The following is a 24,084-nucleotide window of genomic DNA, read 5'->3' on the forward strand; positions in this document are numbered from 1 at the left end:
TGCTGAACTTTTCCAATTTCTACAGCAGGACTGGTCCCCCTACGCTCTTAGTGTACTTCTAACAAAGATTATCCTCACTTTTCCGAAGTCCATGTACCTTGGAATTTTCTATGGCTTTTTATGTACTCTTAAGAGCACTTCGAAGAGGTGAGAAGAATAAGCTATTAACTGTGGGCAAGAGTTTTAACAGCAAAAGCTAGCTAAAATACAGAGCACTATCTTGTTCATTCATCACCAAAATGGAATTTAGGGATAAAACAAGATTGTTTGTTTGTTTGTTTAATAGACTGGAAGGCTCCACTGACAGCAGCATACTATACTATCATGTGAAGAAAACATTTTTCAGTCCAATTCTCTTTTACACCTTTCTCAACAGTGGCTACAGGTAAAGGAAAGTCACTTGTTTGCTTAAGACCAGCAGAACCAGTAACAGACTCTGAAAAACACCAGTTTTTAAAGTCATAAGCACGGTGGCTCAATCTGGTGAGGAAGACTGAAAGGAACAAGTTAGTTACAACTGATGACAAGAATGAAGAGCATTGCTTTGAAAATGTTGAAAAATCAACTACCTAAACGTAAGTGGAGTAAAAAAATGTAAGTCATGCCAAAGTACTTTTCAGTATAAAACCTCAAACCTATTCCTTCAGTAGTTCTCATTCCCTGCAATGTCAGCTTTTACACGTAATGTAATTAATCAGAAACCTTCAGAACTTTCTTACAAAATAAAAATTTCTCTTATCAGGTTTTGCAGTGTCCCCTTAGGACACTGAAAATACCTGAATTATTCACGTACTACCTTTGCTCTTTTGAGAGGCAAAATAGATCAAGCAGACAGAGGACTCAGAGAAACATGTTTCTAGTCCATATAACATATTGTCATAATTAAAGATCTAAAGAAAAACTTAAGCACTTGCCTTTTGACATTAGCAGTCTTGCTAAGTCCACCTTTGCACCTTTTTCTTTCTCTTGCTTTTTTTTGACAGGGCATGGGTGAGGAGGGATAGCTACTTGAGAGCGCTACAGTGAGGAAACTAGATAAAGAACTACTAGAGTATGTTTTCAGCAGCTTTGTTGCAGAAATGTCTGTTTCCCCTAACATGTCTAGATGAAGTCACTCTTCTATAGATCAGCTTCTACTGCACAAGAAGTCCCTCAGGGTAACTTTGGCTAAGTGCTTTTTTCCCCTCAGAGTTGTGTCATGGGAAGACTCTGCTGGGTGCTCACCTCATTTCCCCTCTTGTACAGGTGTAAATGTATGCCATTAAGGAGTGGGGGGGTATTACTTTGATGCAATTAATTACCTTGTGTCCAAATGAGATCAGGTCTTAAAAGAAAATGAAGTGGATAAGGGCTCAATTAGGTCATGACTGAACTACTGCTAGTCAACTTCAGGTAACATAAGTACCGATCACATGTAATTTATGCACTTCTGAACAGGGATAACCTAAGATACTAAATATGAATACTACTGCTACAGCTACAGCAATTCTAGGCTTTCTTACCTCAGCCTAGACTACTGTGGGACATCCTGTTTGGACAATACCAGAAACCCACTCAAAATTAGAAATCAGTGAAAAATGTGAAACTCGTTTACAGAAAGGTACTGACGTTACTGCTCTGTATCTGGGCTAGAGATACTTAAGATGATGGTTTTAGACTACACTGTGAGCTATAATCTCCATGCACTGACTGATACCATCAAAAACACAGTTTAGAGACACACAAGATATGCTTCCTTTGTTTAAAAGAAGGTATTTCTGAAAGCACGTCAAGCATTAGCACACTTCCTCCTTTGGCTCAATAGAGCATGAGTTTGTTACCTTTCAGAGTACATCACTAAACTCCTTTTTAGGAGAGAATTTTATAAAGAGGAAGGATGAAGAATGTGCAAGAGCTAAGTCTTATGTGGGGCTACCCTAACTTTGCATAGCTAATTGAATTTATAATTGCTATTTCCACTTTCCTATTTCCATGGTTGCAAAAACACTTCAGGTTAGATATTCATGCTACAAATTAATATGGTATGTAGAAAGTGAGATGCTCATCCTGATTAAATATTTTATACCACACCAAAAAAAGTTCAATACATTTTCTTGCACTGTTTTCAGTTTATTTTGTTTAAAAAGATATAATGCATATATCTAAAATACAATGCGTTACATAACTTCTGTGACCACCTACTGCCAGATACCTCCCATAGCAAAAACATGACTGAAGGTATTAGGATAGCAAATTTCCAGGTTTCTTCCTCTGACATCCCTTTGTTTTTCCTGTCTTTCTGACCCGTAGCTCGGAATGTCAGTGCTCAGACATTCATGAGTACAAACATCATGCTGAACATGGGTTTGGAGTTGAACATTTGGACGATACAACTTTCCCACCACAGCTATAAGGCCCACGAGGAAAGGAAGTGAAGTCACCCCATCACTTCTGAAGAACATTTTCTTGGAGGAGCTCTACTTGGCAGTGCCATTCTGGCTCAGTTAGCTGTCAATGCTCTGCACGATGCGACCCTGTAAGTTTAGCCGATGGGTTATATAGGCTAGAAATTTATTAAATCATGAGTGGTATGGATAGGGCAGAATGACCAGAGTCCTTTGCCATGCCACAAAACTGACCAAAGGAAGGGAAACAATTGCACTTTAAAAAAAAACCCACAAAGCAAAAGAACCCCACCCGCACACTGCACATCATCCTAAAGTGAACTACAACCATAGCATCTACCTCATGAAGCCTCAACTTTACTGAAAACTAGTAGTTAATGGAACACTAAGATGATGCTTCTTTTCTGGTGTTTTTTTCTATCCCATATTAACTGTCAGAACTAAACACACATTTGCTGTGAAGCAACTGGTTTTCAAACCTACAGCTAGGGAGGAGGAAGGAGTGGGAGTAAGTAGAAGCACTACATAAAAGAGGTTAAATGTCTGGCCGACAGCGGCTCCTTGTTTTGACCCACATAGCAGCCAACATTAAAAAGAAGAAGAAAGAAAAGAACAGAACAAAAAAAAAAAGACAAACAAAAAACCCCTACACAACCAAAAAAAACCTCCAGTTTAAAATCCTCTTACAGTTGGTTATCTCACAGTAGTGTGCACAGCACGGTAGTTTCCCCAGCAGCACTCTCAGGGCAGCTGCTGGTAAAGCTCTCCTCCACAGCAGTTTCAGTTCAGCTTTCTTACGGGAATTGGAGACTTCCTGACCCACACCCAACCCCACGAGACCCTGTGACACACTCAGGGCTCAGGAGGCTTCCCCCAGATCTCCACAGACTGATATGCTGTCTCTCACAAATAACAACTCCCAACATTTGGAAGCAGCAGCAAAAGTAGCAGCAAAAATGGACTCTCATTCAATGGCTGGGTAGCAGGAGCCCTGTTCCGGAAGGCTTTTATTCCACAGGGGAACCTGTCAAAGCCCTAATGCTCTGACTCAACCCTAGGATTATTTCCAGAAACATAAATCTCTTGGTTTATTTTTCTTTTTTTTTTTTTAATTTCTTGCAACAGCACCTTCCATCTGCTTGTACTGCATGTATCTTTTCCACTGTACACATCAGCTTCAAGAGCTCTGATGGGGTCCACACAGAGGCAGGATGGGAAAATAGGAGCAGAAGGACTAACACCACTTCATTACTCTTTGGCACAGCACCGACTCCAGTGGAACATCACTCAGTGCATACTGTGTAAATGTTATCTACTGCAAATAGGACTAATGCTTACTATAGCATGAAGTTATTTAAAAAAAAAAAATTAAACCATTCACATTCGAGAAAAGTTAAAAAACCCTCTGCATTCTCATCCCATATTCTGAACAGATCAAGTATCTTTAGCTGAAGCTAAGTAAGAGCTAACTAAAGTACTTCAGGATTCACAGTAACAAAAGCTGTATAGCTTGTATTGCAATTCTGCTCTGCGGAAGAAACTAAATAGGAACGAGCAGAGATTCATGTTTCATGTGGGATAAGCCATCATTGCTACCTCTCCAACATCATTAGTATCTAAGCACCAGTATCTGTGCTCACACTACCCAGTAAGAAAACACTTTCTCTCTTATTTCTAGCTGAGCCCACTCAGTTATTTTGACCTGACACCCAGAATGGTTCCAGACTGCTCTCCTACTCCATGCTGCTCTTCTCCAGTAGCATCTTACCTTTTTTCTTCTTTGGTTGTTCAAATTCTGGAGTCTCTGGTGATTCAGCGTAAGGGTCTGGGGCTTGGTGAACTTCCAGCACCTCCGGGATTCCATCAAGAGTGACGGACACGTGTGTAATAGGAGCCACCATATCATCATCTTCAGTTGCACCAAACATAGTTGCTTAAGGGAAAGGGACAACAGGAATATTTTCACACAGTTACAAGGTCTTTTAAAAGCTTCCCCCCACCCCGCCCCCAAAAAATTTAAAACATAGAATAAAAGTAAAACTATGACACTTAAGGTCTTCATGGGAGAGAAGGCTTGTTCATAATGGAATATATGTGCTGACAACATTTCATACAAGCAGAAGCACTATTAAAATAGAACAATTTAATAATGTAACCCACTCCCCCAAAAAGCACAATTATTTGATGATCACACATTTTTATTCATATTTAAGGCAGTCTGCAAACGTAAGCGTATGTTCTTTTATCTTGGCCACATAAACAGACTAATCCTCTATCAGCCAAAAAAACCACTACAAACTAAACCACCTGACTTCATCCACACTTTCCCTCTGTAATTTTTTATTCTTCCTTTACCTGTTCAACTCTGGGACGGCAATGAAATCCTTCATTGCATGAAACACTGGATTTCTGATATCCAAACTATGTACGTAAAGTTTACCTGGAAGCCAAATAATCTTACCAATTCCATGCAACGATGTTGCATTGAATCCCTCCTTCTTTCATAAATAAACAAGGCAAATACAGATGGGATTTGCTTTCATAAAAAGACTTACTTATTCTTTTTTCATCTAACATAGGACCAGGGGAGTCCATATTGAGAAGTGCTTCAGCAGCCTCGATTGTTTCCATTGTTTCATCTCCATTATGACAAGATGCTTCAACTAAAAGAGAGAAAAATTAATTCTTAAGCTACAAACTGGACTTAAAGCTTAACATGATATTTATTCCTATTTCATTTCTGGAATAAAAAGTGTTAAACAGTCTTCTACTGGATGAGTAGTAACAGGTTAGCTGGGGTGAAAATGCACACTGCAATTACTTCCTTTGTTTAATACACTACTTTTTTCAGATTGCATGTATTAGCAAAAACCACAAAAACAACACAAACCCTTTGTTTCTGCCTCATCTTTCTAACCCTTCTCTTTGCTGATCAAGCACAGGTAATAAAACACAACACCCATGAACTCTAAGAAATATTACTACCACAATATTCCAGATAGTATCTTTAAAAAAACCTAATATAGCTAATTTATTCTTATGGTGGTCTAAAGGAAATTAATTCCATAATTAAAGAGATGCTCACCAAAATTATCCTGTCATTTAGCCTGGAGGACAGACAAGAAAATATTCCACAACTTCTACAGAGTGCATATGATCTAAAGGTGTAACTTCATCCTAAACCACCCAAATCCATGAGGATTACAGGTAGGGGTAACAGTACAGGCTCCACGAACACATTGGAAAGCAAACATAAAACACAAAAAGCAATACAGACGGCTGGCAGACTTAAAAAATTTGGACTATACAGAATCCCTCATCAATCTCATGAGGGTGGTCATTAGACAAATCCAAAGCTCTTGGGCATTCATTTATAACTGAGGTCATCTGAAGCTATATACACACACAAAAATCCAGTAAAATATCATTTTGCAAAACAGCAGCTGTCCAAGAAGATAATATTGGTTTGACTGGAGTAACTTTACAGAGGACTTTTTTCAAAATAATTGTAGCATGACAAATAAGTTAGATGTTAGTTCCCGTACCTTGTACCGTAAACCTTTAGAACTGTTTAACACGTTCTTTTAGAAATTACTTTTTGTTGGATGGAAATGCACCAGCCAGGCTTCCTTACACTTTGACACAAACGTGAAGCTACGTTGGGGAATTCACTTGTATCTATCAAGGCAGTACAGATGGCTGCATTAGTATTCCCCTCCCTGGGACACCAATGAACCTCAGTTACTTTCTCAGTCCTGTAATAAGTCAGCTTCACGCCCTCTCTCCCTGTTTAGCTTTGAGGAATTTGGGGTGGGGCAGTCACAAAAAAAAAAAAAAAAACACCACACCAGAAAAAGAAAAAAAAAAAAAAGGGAGGCTGACAGAGCAAGCAAAAATGCACCACAGAACACAATGCAATGACCTTGGAACATTTCTTCTTTGCATAAAAGCAAATTATGCCAGAATTTCTATACTTAAAAAAAAAAAAGAAATCAAAATATCACAGTAACAACAAAGCACCCAGCTCACTAGCACTAAACAATCACACAGTTAAAAAAATAACCAAACAATAAAAACCCAGTTTTACCCCAAATGTTTACAACTTCAGCAATCGTATCATTAGGAGAGGGGAAAGATGAATGCAGACACTCACACATCAGCCCTACCTCCTCCACCCAGCTGTGATTTGCAGGCAGCACATGGCGCTGAGGAGAATCTCCCTTACCTTCTGGATTTTTCCTTGACTTGTGTCCTACCATGCTCCAAGGGTCAGAGGCTCAGGCTAAGACAGAATAAAGTAGATGGGTGCTGGGAACCCTGACCCGCACAGCAACTCAATCTGTTGTCTACAGGACTCCCCCCGACCCCGCCACGTCTTGCGCAGACATTCAGACAGTTCAGGATCTGCACCTTCTGGCTGACATCTCCAAACAGGCTTAAGAAATGAGAAGTGCAGAGATGGGGAAGATGACAGCGTGAAAAGGGGAGGTAGTGAGTAGGGACTGCTTTGGGATAGAGGAATAGAGCGAGACAGGGCAGCAAACTGCTGACACTTTTGTTGTGTGGCTTGCAGGCTCAGGAGCTCAGCCACAGGGCATCTCAGCCCCATGAGCCGACAAGCATCCCGAGAGAATGGCTGGCCAGCTGAGGAGGAGTCTGAACCAAGTAGAGCCCATGCAGTCTGCAGGCACACTCACGCTTGGCCCGGCTGTGCTGACTTCATGGCTCCTGTTTCTAGGTTTTGGCTGGATGAGAACTTTCCATACCATCTAGTAGTATAATGAAGACCACAACGAGGATGTCACCCTAAACATAGGCACACAGCCCTGCCAAAGCAGCTGTCATCAGTTCTGGTGGTGTTTGGATGGATGGGAAGGTAACCTGCCATGATCCAGCTCAGCCGAAGCCACTGAGCGGGGCTGGTTTATGCTGCCACATCCAGTTGAAACGCCAGCAGTGGTACCCCTGGTGCCCAGTGCTGTGGGCAGGGAGGAAGGAGCAGCCACTGTTTGCTCTTTCCTCAGCAACAGCTGTATGAGGAGCAAACCCTTCCACCTGCTTTCAGGTGCTAAGGTGACGGAGCAGAGTCAATTCTTCACTCTGACTGATGGCAGGAAAGGCAGAGGTCACCAACTTTACATCACTGTTACATCATATGGCTAAAAATTAACCATCCATGTCCAAGGCTAATGAAAGGAACTTGTAATAGTCATATAAATAAACATAGAAATTAATATAATTTGATGCTCACAAAAAATGTAAGGAATGCCAGCTATCTGTCTATCCACAGACACAGAATGGCAAAAATAAGTTTCTTAACCACATTAATGTCCTTGCTAAGACCCTTCAAGCCTCCTGTTAGACGATGACTTCACAAGGTGGTTTGAGCCAAATTAGTATTTCCCTCTTGCTGAAAAACCAAGGGCTGTGGTTCTTCTTCCCATCTTAAAGGTCTTTTCCAACCTAAGGGATTCTGTGATTCTATGATCTCTGCCCCAGTTCATGATCCAAACTCCTGTCACTTAACACAAGCCAGGCTCCCAAGCTTTTTTGATCATGCAGCGAGACAATTTAGTTTACAAAATGGACGAAAAAGTTTCTGGCGTTTTGCTGGGTTAGCAAGTTGAATGACAAGAACTCAAGAGCTAAAACAAACAAGGTATGGGGTACTGCACAGAGGAGATCAAGCACCACCTCTCTGTCCTACTAGCAGCAAGATGCCAATTGGCATCACCTGAGACAGAGCTCTCGGAGATAACCAACTCAGTTACCAAAGGCAGGCTGGTGTCCATTATTTCAGTTTTTCTCTTAATGAGATTTTTTTTTTTAACAGAAAGATATTCCAACCACTGGCAGTTATGATACAGTCACAAATTTAAGAAGAATTGGGATGAAATAGTTTATTTGTTACAATTTGGCAAAGTCAGAGCTGAAAGAATGGGGGGGCACAATTTCGGAGAAGCATCAGATTTCAAATCGTATCTTAAATAGGTAGAAACTTCAAAAGAAAAAAAGGAAAAAAGAGGGAGGGAAGGAAAAAGGAAAAAAAGGGGGTCGGAGAGAAAAAAAAAGGGGTGGGGGAACCACACCCAAAAGTAACTTCATTTTTTTCCCAGGGTACTCTACAAGTTCTTGTTTATCTGAGCAAGCCACAAATGTAAGCCTCTACCTGCGTGCTAATTACAGCCCAGTTGCTGGGAATCTGGGTTTGGTATGAATCAGCATGTGCCGTTAGTGCGAGGCCTGCCCGAACACAGCTTTTGCTCTTCTCACCTGGTGGAGAAAGAAACTATGCCTCATGCTGCAAGCTCCCTGCCTCAGTCCAAAGTCCTGCTTTCCCTGCTCCTGCCCTGCGGCTCTTTTGAGAGCTTTACACTGCTTTTGGTCCCCTCTCACTCCTGTCACTGCCCCAGTGGCCGGCAGCTCCGGAGAGTAGGCAATGCCAAGTCCTCGTCCAGGCCAAGATAAGGGCTGTGCTAGTCACAGCTGTGTTTAAATTCACTGCTGGTTTTACTACAGACAAAAACAGAGACCACAGAACTTCAAAGTGTCACCAGAAGAAATCTATCGTTGCTGAAAGTAGAAAGAGATCCATTACACACGGACGGAGCCCCCTTTTGCAGAATAGCTGGCTGTTAAAACGTAAGCGATTGCTTTTTAGGATCAACTCTGAGCTGACTGTTAGCTGACACTGGAAAACAGAGTTTAAGAACAAAGGTATTTCAGGAGACCTACACATTACCCTTCGTTTTCCTTTTTAAATAAGGCTTTAACATTTGTAAGGAAAATTATCTCACTGGGGAGCTATACGGGAAACCCTCGCTGTTTTTAACCAGATGCTACGTGCAGCAGTGCATAATTTCTTTACGAAGTAACTGAATCTGTACCCATTTTTTTTTTTTTCAATTGTCATCTCATCAACTCAAAATCCTCACGGATTAACACTATGAAGTTCAGTTTCCACGTAACTACTCGTTTGGATTTCTCTGAACCATTATAAATGATCACCAAAGATGGGTTTGTGTGGGACTGCAGCACCTAATATCTCTTTGCCTTCATTCTTCTACCTGAACCAGCTTGGCTTGTGCCACGAATGCTAAAGCTTCGCCCAATGTACAAGCCAAATGCTGTAAAATAACTTCCGAACTGGTTATTAAGCACTGTTATCGATCTATGAAGACACATACTTCCATGCTCCTGAATTAGACTAGGGCACGGGGCATCTAAGCACAAATTTTCTGTCCCTTCTCCCTCACCGCCCCAAACTGTCTCAGTGCGGCTGCTTCCCTGATCCCATTAGAACAATGCTAGAACAGGTGAACCAGAAAATGGCAGAGTTTGATTAACTGTTATTTTTCTAAACTAAATGGCCAGACATAGCAAAGTTAAAAAAAAAAAACCAACAACTTAAAAAATATTTTCACGAAGTTACATAATCCAATTAGTTCCTCCTTCCTACATATCTTACAGCTGCAGTTAGTTACGTTAAGAAGGTAAGTAAAGTGTAGCAAATTGTACCATCTGACAAGTTGGCCTAGAATTTACTCTGCACAAAACATTATCCCCTGTATTTTTCAGAGAAAAAACCCTACAATTCAATATTTTCTTTAGAGATAAAACTTCATTCAAAGCCAAATGCTCCAGTTTAAAATTTAAAGTCCCATAATACTGGCAACAAACTGACCATATAAATTGCCATCGCAGATTTTCCAGGGAAAAGTGCTTTTAAAGAGGAGAGTGATAAGACAAGTTTGCCTATTCATTAATTAAAGCGTGAGCATTAATATAACTAAAAAGCTGGTTGTTATCCATCTTTCATCAGGGTTTCACATGACACAGATGCTGTTCTTGTAATTTTCTGCAGGTTATAATTTATACTACAGGTAAATAATCTCCCATGTGCAATAGCTGTAGTTTTGAAGCGCTGAAGCTACATCCTACAGATGGAAAACCCTACGAGCGTCCATTATTCTGCAGATAGATCCCTAAAAACTAATTGCTTCAGTTTCAGACCTACTGCTCATTTCTGTTAGTTTAGGAGAAAAGAGAACCTTAACATATGATGGAGTCATAAAACAGTACTGAAAAACTGGTAACTTTAAAAAAAAACCCAAACCAAATCCTGCGTATTAAGCAGCCATTTCTCTGTAACGTTTAGTCGCAAATGATGGCAGTTTCAGTTTTGTTTTGCTGTGAACTTCAGTCTTATGAATATTTTAACGTGGAATTAGTGCAGTCTTTATAATGTCTGATCCTTTCTCAAAGGCATAACGTGGAAGTGACTGGTACAAACTTCAAAGAGCAAAACAACGCATTTCACTGTTGAGACCAAACACACCCCATGGGGGGGGGTGTGTGTGGAATCAAGAAGGGAACTTCAAAGAAGGGAGGAAAAAAAAGCAGCTGAAAAATAAAGTAGGTGGGAAATCTCAGTTACGATTAGCCCCATTTCAGAGGCAGCCTATGGCAAGCCATGCTCAATACGGGTCTCCTCCAGGGCAGCCCCGCAGTTCAAGCAGGCAGCCGCGGCCACAGCCGATGCTTGCCTGCAGCGGGCAGGGAGGTGACGGGGGGCTCCTTCCCCAGTGTCCTCTTCTCACCTCCTGTGGGGTGCCTTCGCACCCCTGGGCCCCCAAATTCTGCCCCCTCGAGTCAGGCTGAATAGCTCCCTGCCAGAACCCGGGGTTTGAGCTGCTAGTGCTACCCGCCTCGCATCCTGAGCGGGAGCTTTCAGCGGCGGTGCTGGTCCCTGCCCGGCCTGGGCTCATCCAGCACTGCAAAACCAGGCATTTTCCTTCCCAAGGAAACACACAGCACGCACGGTAGCTAGTGGGATGGAGAGTGTGAAACTGATAATTAGTTAACATCTCCTTCACAACAATAATCTCTGCAACGTGGCAGCTCTGGTTTTCTAAGGACTCTGCCTTTAAAGAAAACCAGATTGCTTGAACTACAATGGATGATGGGAACAATACCGTACTTGTCTGCCTCCGAAGTATCCCAGAAACCCTTGGACACCATCGGTTACATGGATTACATATTTTCAGTCTTTGGCAGCAATTTGCAACCCCTTCTCATGTGACCGGCAACAAAAAAATGTTAACAAGAGCATTCACAAAAGTGGAGTTTCACAATTACTCATGCAAGTAAAAATTCACACACAATATATTACAGTGAATATGGATTCATAAAAACGATCCGCTATGAAAAATTCACACAGCCACATTAAGTGGTGCTTAAGTAACACACTGAGGAAATGCCAGTTGCAGTGTGAATAATTAATATGAATAGCAAGTGAATAGTTGGCAAGAGGTCTGAACTTGAAATAATATTTAAGTACGTAAAACCTTGAATAATCAGCTAGCTTATTTGTACGATCACAGCCTGTTCACAAATAATGCACTGCTAAGAAAAAAAAAAAGAACCATTTTTATCAGATAAAACCATTTACTGAGAACAACTCATGTCAGTTTACCCTGTGAACTGCTCTTCATGTCAAGTTTTGTTGAGTTTTTGTTTTGCTTTTGGTGGTAAAAGATTGTATCACAGTATGCCTTTGGAAATAATGTCAAAAGCATGATTGAAACCAGCAATCTGTCTCCAACCCTGGAGACAGTCCAGGTGTGGAGCCTAATGGCTGGAAGATGACACAGAAACAGATCCCCAGTCTGTGAACTATCTACCCCACCTTTCAGACTTGTTCTGCAAAAATGCTTCAAATGCATGCATTTGAAGGGGTTGTTTTTAAAAAACAAACAAAAAAAAAGTGACATATTTTCGAGCTTTCCTCTTGAGAATTGTTTTCTCTTTAGGGCTACTTCTTCTACCAGAATTTACAGCGATCATCTGTATTTTAGGTGTTAATCATTATTAAAGATCCCAAATGAATACTATGCTGGGCATACTTACACCAGTAAGCCACACTTGCACACGTGCACATTTTATGACTAATTATACACCTTCTGGAAGCTAAAAGCAGTGCATCTGTATTGCTGCAGATTCCTGCTTTTTGGTATGTATGTTTACTTAGGTACGTACCAATCATTAAATAAGAGCAAACAAATCTTATGAAGAACAAAGAAAAGTCTTGTCAGTACTCTGAGCAGGACTCCATCTTAATCCCTGTTGATAGATGAAACTCTTCACCATTATCAGCTGTGCAGCTGGGATTGCAAGCCACCTGCTAATGGTATTAATGCCATTTTCTCTGTTTTGCACAGAATTAACAGCATTCAACACTACTGTAATTTCGTTGCCTGGGGTTTTTTTTTGTCATTAAGCTTTTTTCCACTGTTAACCACAGCCATCTCTGCGCAACAACATGGCACAGAAATTTTTTATTGCCAACCTGTGAGGGTGATATCATCATCTTCTATGATTTGCTCTTCTGCGACGTCCAGAGAGCTCTCAGTGATCATGTCGCTAGGTTCATCCACGCAGGTTAAGCCAGAGTAGTTGTGCAGGAGGTCTGCGCTAGGAACATGCTCCACAATGACAGCAGGAAAAATAGATGGATCACCAAGCTGGGGAGTAGAAAAAAAGAAAATTGAAATACAGGTTGTTAGACTATGTCCAATCTAACCACTTACTGATTAGTATACTTCAAGAGACCTATACTACATCACTTGAATATTAGACCGTCAGGAGGGAGTACCAAAGAATGAGATGATTTTTAGCACCTAAAACCAGTGTCCCATTATGGGCCAGAGGCATCATTGTAGTATCTAGTACATAGACTTTACTCCAGTAAGTAATACCAGAGTCCCACAACACTATTTTGCAGCATAAAAGCTGATGATACAGAGGAGCTGCACAGCACTGTAAATGCTAAACTTTGCTAGCAATGCTACTGGGCAAGCAACTTGCTGCAAGCACCTTCATCTTTTGCTCTTTCCAATCAAGCAGGGGGTGGAGGAGTCCTACGGCTGGTTGGGCTGGATAAAGCTCTCACAGGAACCAAGTTTCCCATGAGACACTAGCAGAAGACCACTATTTTAAGGGACACTTGCTAGAAGAGCAAGGGGTGTAACAGAGAGTGTTTGATATATGTGCCATAATACTTTCCTTCTCTAATTCTTATGGATTTAGGCACTTGACATTACTCTCTCCACCACTTTCCTTCCTAAATCTGCTTTCAGACATCATCCTTCTGTCTCAATAGTTATTTTGCATCAGACACAGAAGGAAAGAGGCAGCTGGAAAAACAGAAATGAAGCTGACCGGTAACAATAATAAGATGCACACTCTCTGAAAAGGCAACCATTCAACAGGAAGAAGTTTTCAGAAAATAGCATTTACTACAGAGACTGTATTTTTCAAAGCAAGTCTTTTAAAATGTCATTTGCAGGAAGAAAGTCATAGCTGATGATAGCAGAGCAGGCTCAAAGAAAGTCGAGTGTAATCCTCAGAATAAAAATAAATCGCATTATCATTGTGGCAAGCTTGAAAACAAGAAAACAAACCAAAAAGTTGCTATAACATGTTGCTGAGAAACATTTGGTCTCACCCTCCACAGAAGAGCACGGATACGCACAGATCAAGCAATTTTTTTATTTAACCACACACACACACACACACACACACACAAAAAAGCCAAACACCACCATATGATTATGAGCTTGCTCAGGGATTGCTCATGTCTCACTATCTTTCCACGACACATACCGCTACCAATGGAAAATTGTATCAGAGTTACTGGCTCAACACAGACAACGGCCCTGGGAGTAAGCCTCTCCTAGGGAAGAGTCTGGAATGTAAGTACTGAAAGTAGAAAATGCAGTTATAAGTTTTAAAAGGCGGTAGTTACCACTTTAAATTGCTCTGTGTTTTGTAAAACATGTCTTAGCAACAACTGTGGTAAAGGGCAATCAAGAAAAAAGGAAGAATTAAGAAACAAAACTAGTATTTCCACGGGCTTCTATCATGGACAGTCTGCTAAAAACCCCAACAAAACCAAAAGCAAAAAAACCCCAACGAATAACCTACCTGCTGTACCAAACATAAGCTTCAAAACAGAATAACATGGTAGGAGATCAATAAAAATGAACAAAGGGCAGACCAGTTAAAGCCCTCTTGTGCAATCATGTTGCCAGATAATGGGCGTGTATCGAGTCAAATAATGGGACAGCTTGTACCCCACACCTTTCTGGCCACCTCTGTGCAAGGTTGCGTCTTGGTGGGGCTGAGAAACCAGGAATTATTGGTGGCCAAGAGGTCCTCGCTGTTCCTCAGAAAGCCTCGTGTTCACATTGTGCATCCTGTTTGTTTACTGACCCCAACATCCCCAATTGTATTTGCTTCCAGGCAAGAATTAACAAATAGATTTGATTAAATAAAAGCCACATCAATAAAAAAGTTAAAGCACCGTAAAGAGAGAAGAAAAATAAAATACTGTATGCATTAAAAAAAAGTTTTATTGTCAACAATATGTTCCATAAACTAGAAGATGATCCATTACAGCCTCATTACTGAGGTACAATTCATGCTCTAAAAATAGTTTAAATACCTCAATTTCAGTAATATTCTACAGTATATAACTTTTTGGATATAAGTTACATATATTGTACACCCACACATGTAACTACATTGAAAAAAAAATTTTTTTAAAAAGGATTACATACAGCACTCTCTTCAGGCTCCTGTCACCTGCTTTGCAAGTACCTGTTCAGTATTCTGCTGTAAAAACTATGGGTAGGGAAGATGCAAATATAAAGACTTCAGTCTTCTCATCCTGCTGTAGTTCCTAGACACTAAGGGTGAAGTTCATCTCACTTAACTTCAGACAGCTGTGGTACAGGCACTTGGACTTGAGCTAGGAACCCCAGGTTTCCTTCAGAGCCAACAGAGAGAAAGGGGTATTTCTAGGGCACAATTTCCCTGCCCAGTTTTAGGCTCCTGTACTACAATAGGACAAATCATGCCCTAAATACGCCTATTCCTCTCCATGGACTATAAAAGGGTGGAGGCATAGGGGTGTGTATTTCTGATGGAGGTGTCCATCTCTTATCACGGTCATTGGCAAATGGCCAGCTGTCTTCCTGCCACATCTTCGAATCGCGGCACTCCTTCCTCCCTGCTTCTGCTGTTGCACCAGCTCAATAGATGCATCTTCTGCAGCAACATATAGAGTTGCCTGTGCTTAGGATAAGCCTCACATTAGCTTCTTCTGGATAAAAAAAGTACTCTGGCTCAACAGCATCCTTCTCTAATGACTGACGCTCACATCACTGACTTGGCGTCCATGAAGCCAAACCACCTTCAGCACTGCTGTTAGTTTTTAGTGGGAACAAGTCATTAAAAAAGGGTTTCAGAACAATAAATGAAACAGATAAAACCAGTTGATTGTCATATGTTACCAGCTCAGTTTCTCAAAGCCCTATTTATATTACACCCTGCTCATCACTCTGGTTTGAAACCCAATTACAGAAGCCCAAGCATCCCTATGTTACTAAAACATACTTCACCACCGCCTGAAACGTTTCCCATGGTACTGACTAGTGCTGCTGTCAAGCATTTCAGCAGCAGTTGGTTTGATCTATATGATCAGATACGATCTGCTCTGCAAGGTTAAACTGTGTTTTGACCATGTCCAGAAACAACCATCATATACATCCTCCGACACAGTTACTGTGCCTGTCTACAGTCAGAGAAACCCCCATGGGCAGAGGAACACCTCATCGCTTGAACTCGCCACCGGATCATCTGAGGAGCTTGCTGACACACTACGCTTCCAAAAGAGAAGAGACGAACAGAAAAGCATTCACACGTGGTAAGACACTTTAAATGTGTTTTTCTTTAAATTAATAAATTAATAAGTTCTGAACTGGAAGAGTCAGAGTAATTATCACTTCTTGTGGCCTTCTATTGTGAAACCATTGTTACACCTACTTCCCACTCAAACATTATTGAGGTACAACATATGGATTTTCTTTCCTGCCACTGTTGCGAGACGGAAAGGCTGGAACAAATATATAATATGCTTTCCGAGAGAAAAGCTTTCACGCAACTGCAAACAAATCTAATGTGAAATGCATTTTTGTGGAAACTTATCACTTTTTTGTACAATATTTGCAATTGGTTATGATTTCATTAGCAAGCATTTAATTCAGTTTTAGAAGCTACTACTAATGTATGCTGATGTAGATATGACTGTTGAGAGGTAAAAATCTCACCTCAGTACTTCTATAATGGTCTTGATTTCATTGAAAGCACCTGAATCCCAACTGAGAGCCAGGCTAAAGCTTCCTGGAGCTCTGTTGTTGTAGAACACAGAACTAACTTTGTACACATTGAGAACTGCAGAAGAGCCCATGTTTACTACGGCTCCCTTTGATGCTTGTGTGTAATGAGAATTACACACAGGTAAAACATTAAATGAATGACTAGAAAGTAGTGATTCAATTAAGACAAATTAAATTACCTCTCTAATAGCGAGATCACAAAGTATTTATTTCTAATACAAAGGTGGTTCTGCATGCACTAACAGAAAGGAAGAGTGCAAAGTATCCTAAAATTAAAAAAAAGTCCCAAATTAGTGTCAGCAACGATTTTCAAGCAATCAATACATAAACCCATAGAAGAACAATTTGTATATTTTTTCCCTTTTGCCTCCTGCCTGCTTCATCTTTCTTGTGCAAAATATAGCTAAAATATGACACCCTACCTCCACCAAAACTTTGGCTTGGCTTCAACGCATCTCCCATGTCTGCTGGACACATAAAGTTGAGCTACTGCTGAAATTTTCCCGAGTCTTAGACACCAAATTCCTCATCACTGTAGCTTATCTACAAACCAGTCCTGTAGACTGACCTTAAACAATTTGGGGTGCAAAGTTTCAGACAGATGTTGAAGTCTATGGAAGGTCCCGTAAGCAGGTCCCTGAAAGCAACAGTCATGCTCCATGACCCCTTGAAAACTGAACGCTGCCCTCCTCCAGGGCCCAAAGACAGCAGTCTTCCTTCCTGCTTTCAAATTCTTCTTGGGTGTTTGACATGCTGACAAGGTGTTTCTTTTTTTCTCTTGAGAATTTTTTCTTCGGCTGTCACAAACTGACAGAAGATCAAAACACCATCCTCGTTGTGGAAATGGAAAATAAGGAAGAGGATTTCTTCTGCTGTGGCAGTATGAGAAGACAGTACTTCAAGTCCTCTAAGGAAGAAAACTTGTCCCAGGAATATGGTAACTACTGTCTAACTGGTGTGGAATAAATGTTGTGCAAGTGAGTGATGGGTGGGAAGAAAAGCATGTGATAGATAAGAGCGGGGAAAAGCTACATGGCAGGGGGTGGAAGCAAAAGAAACCTCAGTGAAAAAAACCTGAGCAACAGAATTCAGGTTTGCAATACTGTCGTGGTTTAGCTCCACCCGGCAACTAAGCACCACGCCGCTGCTCACTCACTCCCCCACGGTGGGACAGGGGAGAGAATTGATAGAGTAAAAGTGAGGAAACTCATGGCTTGAGATAAAACCAGTTTAATAGGTAAAGCAAGAGCTGCGCACGCAAGCAAAGCAAAACAAGGAATCCATTCACCCCTCCCCATGAGCAGGCAGGTGTTCAGCCATCTCCAGGAAAGCAGGGCTCCATCACGTGTAATGTTTTTTTGGGAAGACAGACATCATTAACTCCCAACGTCCCCCTACACCTTCCTCCTTTTTCATCCTAGCTGTATACACTGACCATGATGTCATATGGTAGGGAATATCCCTTTGGCCAGTCTGGGTCAGCTGTCCTGGCTGTGTCCCCTCCCAGCTCCCCGTGCACCCCCAGCCTCCTTGGCCAGCAGGCCAGCACGAGAAGCTGGACTGTCCTTGACTGCTCAGCAACAGCTCAAAACATCAGCACATTATCAACATTTTCTCATCCCAAATCCAAAACACAGCCTCACACTAGCTTCTATGAAGCAAATTAACTCTATCCTGGCTGAAACCAAGACAAATACTGGCCAATACAAGTACAAAATACAAATACAGGCAATTTCTTTTTAAAAATAAACCTAAATGAAACAAGACAAAGTGACTTTGGTGACTAGAAAATGGGCTTCAGTTTTCTCTTGCTGAAGGTTCCTGTGCCAACAGCAGAGGCAGCCTCTTGACTTTAAAGGCGCTCCCACAGCCAGCATCTGAGAAATTACCAAGTTTCACAGAGGGAGGCTGGAAGCAGATAGATGCTTTTCTGGGGAGACAACCTCGTTATGGACCTCACAATCATTTTCTGAAAGTCTTCATAAAACTACAAGTGGATAAGGGGGGGGACGGGACACTTTCTGCAGGAGCTAGAAATAGCCAAAAAATGTAGATCTTGGCCTTGACCGAGTAAAGTCCACAGCAACACCGGGGAACGTGGAAGAGCAAACCGAGGCATGAGAAGATAGTGCAGAAGTCATGGCCCTGCCTAAGGGCTTGGACCTCTCTTCCTCAGAAGAAGGGGAGAGAGAAACATCCCTCAAAGATGCAGAAGGTGTCTTCAGGCACAAGTTACTACATGTCAGAGTCACCTGAGAGAGCACCTGTCAGCACAGAGCAGTCGTGCTGGGGACCCTGCTAGCAATTTAAAGGTTGCGATGATTCAGCTTGTCCCTGGCACCATTTAAAACTTCTTAGTATGGATCAAGCCTCTGTGGCTGCTTTTATTCAGCTTTTTAAATAAAGAATGTCCTGATCAAATACCACACTAACTGTAAGTTAACAAAGGGCTAAATGAAAAGACATTGAGAGGAGAAGCTGCAGACATGAAGAAAAGCAGTTTTAGGCAGCGGCACTGACTCAGCCAAAGCCTGTAGGAGCTCCTGCCCAGATTTACGTGTGCAGTCTCTCTCTCAAAAAAGAGGAAGCGGGGGGAAAGGGCACACTGTCTATTTAACCAGGATCTCTGACACATAGCAGCAGCCAGTCAGGTTATAAGTGCAAGCCACTTCTTCCCATCTCAAAATCACAAGGATATTTTCATCCCATTTCTTCCTCACCATACATGAACAATGCGATAAATGAACCCTCCAAGAAAAAAAAAAAAAATCATTATTTTCTAAACTGAGAAGGGTAGAGCTGATAAGAGAAAGCCTTTCCTGTTCACACGGGGCCACGTGATAGAGTCCCTCCTACTGGCATCTGCCACTGGCTAAATGCTTACATTTGCAAATGGACTGTTCATAATTTACAGTTGTTTAACCAAGACTTTAAAAAAATAAATAAAAATAACCATGAATTATGACTTCCCAGAAACACTGAGCCTAGCTGCCATCTAGACCCTGAACCTCCCCCGCAGCTGTTCCATGTCCTGACAGCTCTTGGCATAACAGGGCTCCAGGCAAAGCTTTGACAAGAAGAAAAGTACCGAAATTCTTTCAATGCCAGCTTTTGGGGGAATCACAAAAATAGTTATCCAAAGACCAGTTAACTGACACCTGTGTATAAAGGCATCACCTTCTGAATACTGATGAAGCTCAAAAAAATCTTTTGACCAACACAGAGTACTTGCAGAGATAAAATTTTTGCAAACTACACAGACGGTGTTATCTATCTCTCAATACAATTCATCTGTCCATAACTGAAAAACTTCAGGAGTAGCAATAGCTCCTACGTTGGAAGAAGCAGATCAACCAGTTATACACATAATCAATCTTTTTGGGTTAATGTTATAGTATAAATCCCTAGTATAAATCCCTGTCTGAGCTAAATCTTACTCCAGCTTCCCAATGCTTTTCCTATGCAGCATTCCTCTTCACAATTTAGTATTTAAGATCTACCTTTGTGCAGCCAGCTAGCTGGCTACCTCTATTTTTGACACCTGAACTGAGGTAAGCCAGTTATTTCAGAGGAGCTGGCATCCGACTGTTTGCAGTGATGGATCTTCTGCTATGTACTCTCTCTCTGGCCTTTTGCATCTTTGATTTCATCACCTTTAGGATACGCTATAGGATGCCTTCTTTCTTTAGGCTTAACCTGGAGTAGGATTTACTGGGGCTACAAGATAAATGCCAACACTGAGTTTGTTCTGGGGCTGGTGAAGACTCGGTTTAGGGAAGTTTTACTGCCCTGTTGAGTGCTCTTTAATATTTTTTAAGTTTTTTCAGATGAGCATCTGAAGAAATTGCAAGCAGTAGAACGCATAGCTAAACCGAGCAAAACCACATTTGCTTACATTACCCCTTCCAGGAACCACGCTGAAGTAGCCCACCCCATTTCAACTCCCCCCTCTCCCACTGCCTTGTAAAGTAAAACCAGCAATGAACACCAAACAGAGGTAATAAATAAGGTTCATTTTCTACTATGTTTGTGCAATTCCCATATCTAAATCCCCAGGCTACCACAAGCTCTGGAAAAATACAGGGAAGGAAGTTACATTACTAGTTCCACCCAAAACTGAGTTAGCACTTTAGACAGACAACACTCAGTTCATTGAAATGATCGCATGACTCTGACAGCAGAAACGGGCCACTGACCCAGCCAGACATTAGGCCATACAGAAAACCCAGAGACAAGATTATAGAGAGGAGGATAAATGCTTTCCACGTTCACAAAAAGAGTAACAGTTTGTCACGGCACTTCTCAGCCTTTTAAGAACTGTCTCTCCACAGTACCCAGACATCTACTTTCTTGTTAATAAATGCAAAATCCTACTATTAACTACCACCTATAGAGAGGCTGCCTGATTTTTACAATAGGAATCCTTCACTGAAGCCTCAGGACTCACAGGATGTGGTTTCAATAATCAACACCTAACCGAGAGGCTCCTCAGATAGAAACAGACATATTTTCCCTGCAGTGTGAAAGAAACTCATTTAAATTACTTTGAAGCTTATTTATGAACAGCCGGTATACAGTAACACAATTTAGAAACCAATCTATATAAAGAAGATTGTTCCTTCTAGTCATCTGTATTACGACCATTACTTTTATTGAGACTTTTAACCTAGCACGCTAGGAAGGTTAAAACTACTGTCAAATACCAGAATTTGGGGAATTCTGCATCACAAATGGATGGATTCTACCGGCACAAATCAGCAACACAGGGAAAACATTTTCGGAGGAGGATGTCTCTGCAGAAGTTATGACACTTCAACCAATTTCTGTTCTGCCCATGCAAGTTACAGGAAGCAACAGGAAGCTTTTGAAACAGCACAAAGATCTGCTGCAACAATAATGACCTCAGTGTTTGCCTTTTTTTTTGTTTGTTTTACACCACATTTTTCCTCCTATTTTCATAATATTCCTAGTACCAACTTGTACAAATATGGTTTCTTACACCGTCCCATACCTGCTGCTCATCCTCCATGACGTTGCTGGCAAATTCAAACACAAGCTCATTCTGCTGCACAACTGCTGCCATAATAACTCATTCCCAGGTCTCAGCTCCACATACGAAGAAAAATGTTATTGAACGTGAAAGAATGGAGCGCGTCACCAAGGTCCAGGTGGGCAGAAAGGCAGGATCACAAAATGAATCAAGTATCAGTGTTTGTATTTCTCAGATCATCGGTGCTCCTGGGTTCTTCTCTTCTCAAAGGGAAATAAACCAAGGGAAATCCTTTCCTGAGTCGTTCTTCCCACCTTGATAGCCTTTATCACTGTGGAGAGAAAAAATGAAAAAGATTTAATTAAGAAATGATTGCTTTAGCTTATGTGAAATAGCAGCAGTCACAATAAAGCTTGATCTAAACTATAACTGTCCTGTCTCACTCCAAGGAAGTCAAGACACCTTTGTATCTTCGAGGTATTACTTTTACTGATTAATACATACAAATTTTCATTCCCTTAAAAATAAAACTGTTTCAGGAAGTAAGACATCAGTTTCAAAGCGTTTCATATTAAAAAGCATGAGACTAAGTAAAAGTTAAGGAAGTTAACAAAAAGAAAATCCATCTTTTCATTTGCTTCATATATGCAGTTTTCACATTCATTAGTAACTCTCATCTTTAAGGTATATTATATGTATATAATGTATATGTATAAGGTATATATATGTAAAAATACAAAACCCAGACTAACCTACTCAGCTGTAGGATCTATCAAGTATATCACCTTTTTTCTTCACACAGAGTTCAAATTTAGCAAAGTTGTTATTTTGCAAATAAAATGCCCCAGATCTCGATTCCCACAGTGTCAAACAGATTAAACCAGTAAATAAATTCTTTGTACAATCCAGGGAGTCCCCGAGTTCCTACACGAAGCAGAGCTTCAGCTTCTTGTTAAAAATGCACTGTAAATGTATCCTTATCTCTACCACAGGCTTGCAAGCAGCCGGAAGGAAACAGCACTGACCACGTCATGGCAAATTAGAACAGGCAAAAAAATTGCACAGTACAATAGCAAAGAAAAAAAATAATATCCCAAACTACAGAATGTAAACAGCTTCACTGGAGAGATGTGTGCCTACAGCTCCCACGTTTTCATTTACTCATCAGTGCCAAAGCTAAACATGGTTAACATGAGCTTACAAAGAGGTGTGCTGTATCACTTCTGAGGAAAAAGGCAAGCACAAAGCGTAATCTTTTTATACAACTAAGGTGACCAATACATTAATAAAAAAAACCACTACCGTTTCAAAAGAATAACAGAAACAGATGTCTAAAATGAGGAACATAAGGGAGTATGTTGGTGCCTAGGAATTTAAATCCATATGTTTTTAAGGAAGCAAGATGTGTGGTGCCTACCATTTTGATCAAAATTCTTAAAAATGGCTTTGATTAAGGGCTGCTGTGAGAGAACAGTAAGGGACAGAGGCCTAACACATACCCATCCAGACTGAGAGCCCCAGGAAAGCCTCTGGGCAACTTCAGTGTCATCGGTGAGGATCAACATCTGCCTTTGTACAGGAGGCTTAACTTCGCCTTGTTTTTGCAATAGGCTGAAACTCAAAAAAATGAAGGGCATCTTCCTCTCCCCTGTGCCAAGCAATTTAATTAGGGAGGATCATGTCACAGGCTAATACTCCCTCACTCTAGGAAATGCAACAGCTGTCTTTCCCATATAGAATGTGGTATTCCCAAATACCTAAGTAGTGATGGCAGAACATTCAAGCATTTAAGTTCACTAGATCCTACCCTTCTAAGAAATCCGGAAACCCAAGATTATGCAAACAGGAGAACCTCCCCAACTTCCAAAGTGTGCTTTAATGAGCTGTTAAAGGTTCATAAGAGTAGCCACAACCCAAACTAGAGAATATCTGCATTAATGAGAGCTACATGCATGAACAGAGAAGCATGTGCTTTGGGCACCATGACTGTTCAACCTCAGCCCTTGCCATTTTGCAGGATGACTTGAATAGTTAACAAGGCTTTCTCCGTACTTCAGCAGGGCCATGGCACTGAAAGCATTACACATAACCACATAATCCTAGGTAACTTCCGTAAATTTAATTATTGGTCTTTGCCTTTTAGAAGATGCCATTAAGAAGTTACACACATGCCAGCACAGTAGGACTGAGATCAACTTGTCCCATCCCAGACTCCTACCATCCTGCGTACCAGCCTGATAATAAAGTACATAGTCAGATAATATATAGTTTAATATTTCCTACAGACAGTGATTGAAGTGGGTCAATCGATGTCAACACGGACATACCAGCTTTTTCAGAAGAAAAGCCAGATATGGAAATTTATTTAAGTACAACTTCTACTTTGGTTATTGCCTAGAAATAAATTGTAACTCTCCAATAAGATGAAACAATAATATTTTAAGTTACTGCCTCTAATCAGTGAAGAGTA

At 41.0% G+C, this 24,084-nt stretch overlaps 1 protein-coding gene across 2 annotated transcripts in view; it reads right to left on the reverse strand.

The window, feature by feature from the left end:
• The window catches only part of ELF1 (E74-like factor 1 (ets domain transcription factor)), a 40,618-nt gene extending 18,911 nt beyond the window's left edge, over positions 1–21,707 (reverse strand). The window contains exons 1-4 of one of the 2 annotated variants that reach the window (XM_010293906.1): positions 21,636–21,707; positions 12,733–12,907; positions 4,940–5,047; positions 4,153–4,248 (exon numbers count right to left, since the gene is read on the reverse strand). In XM_010293906.1, coding sequence (XP_010292208.1) covers positions 4,153–4,248; positions 4,940–5,047; positions 12,733–12,907; positions 21,636–21,707 — 451 coding nt within the window. Of the gene's footprint in view, positions 1–4,152; positions 4,299–4,917; positions 5,048–12,732; positions 12,908–21,635 lie in introns of both variants that reach the window. The other variant, XM_010293905.1, reaches the window with a different exon arrangement.
• Between the last annotated feature and the right edge of the window lie 2,377 nt (positions 21,708–24,084).

The sequence above is a fragment of the Phaethon lepturus genome, unplaced genomic scaffold, assembly GCF_000687285.1.
Source record: "Phaethon lepturus isolate BGI_N335 unplaced genomic scaffold, ASM68728v1 scaffold7509, whole genome shotgun sequence".
Lineage (NCBI taxonomy): Eukaryota > Metazoa > Chordata > Aves > Phaethontiformes > Phaethontidae > Phaethon > Phaethon lepturus.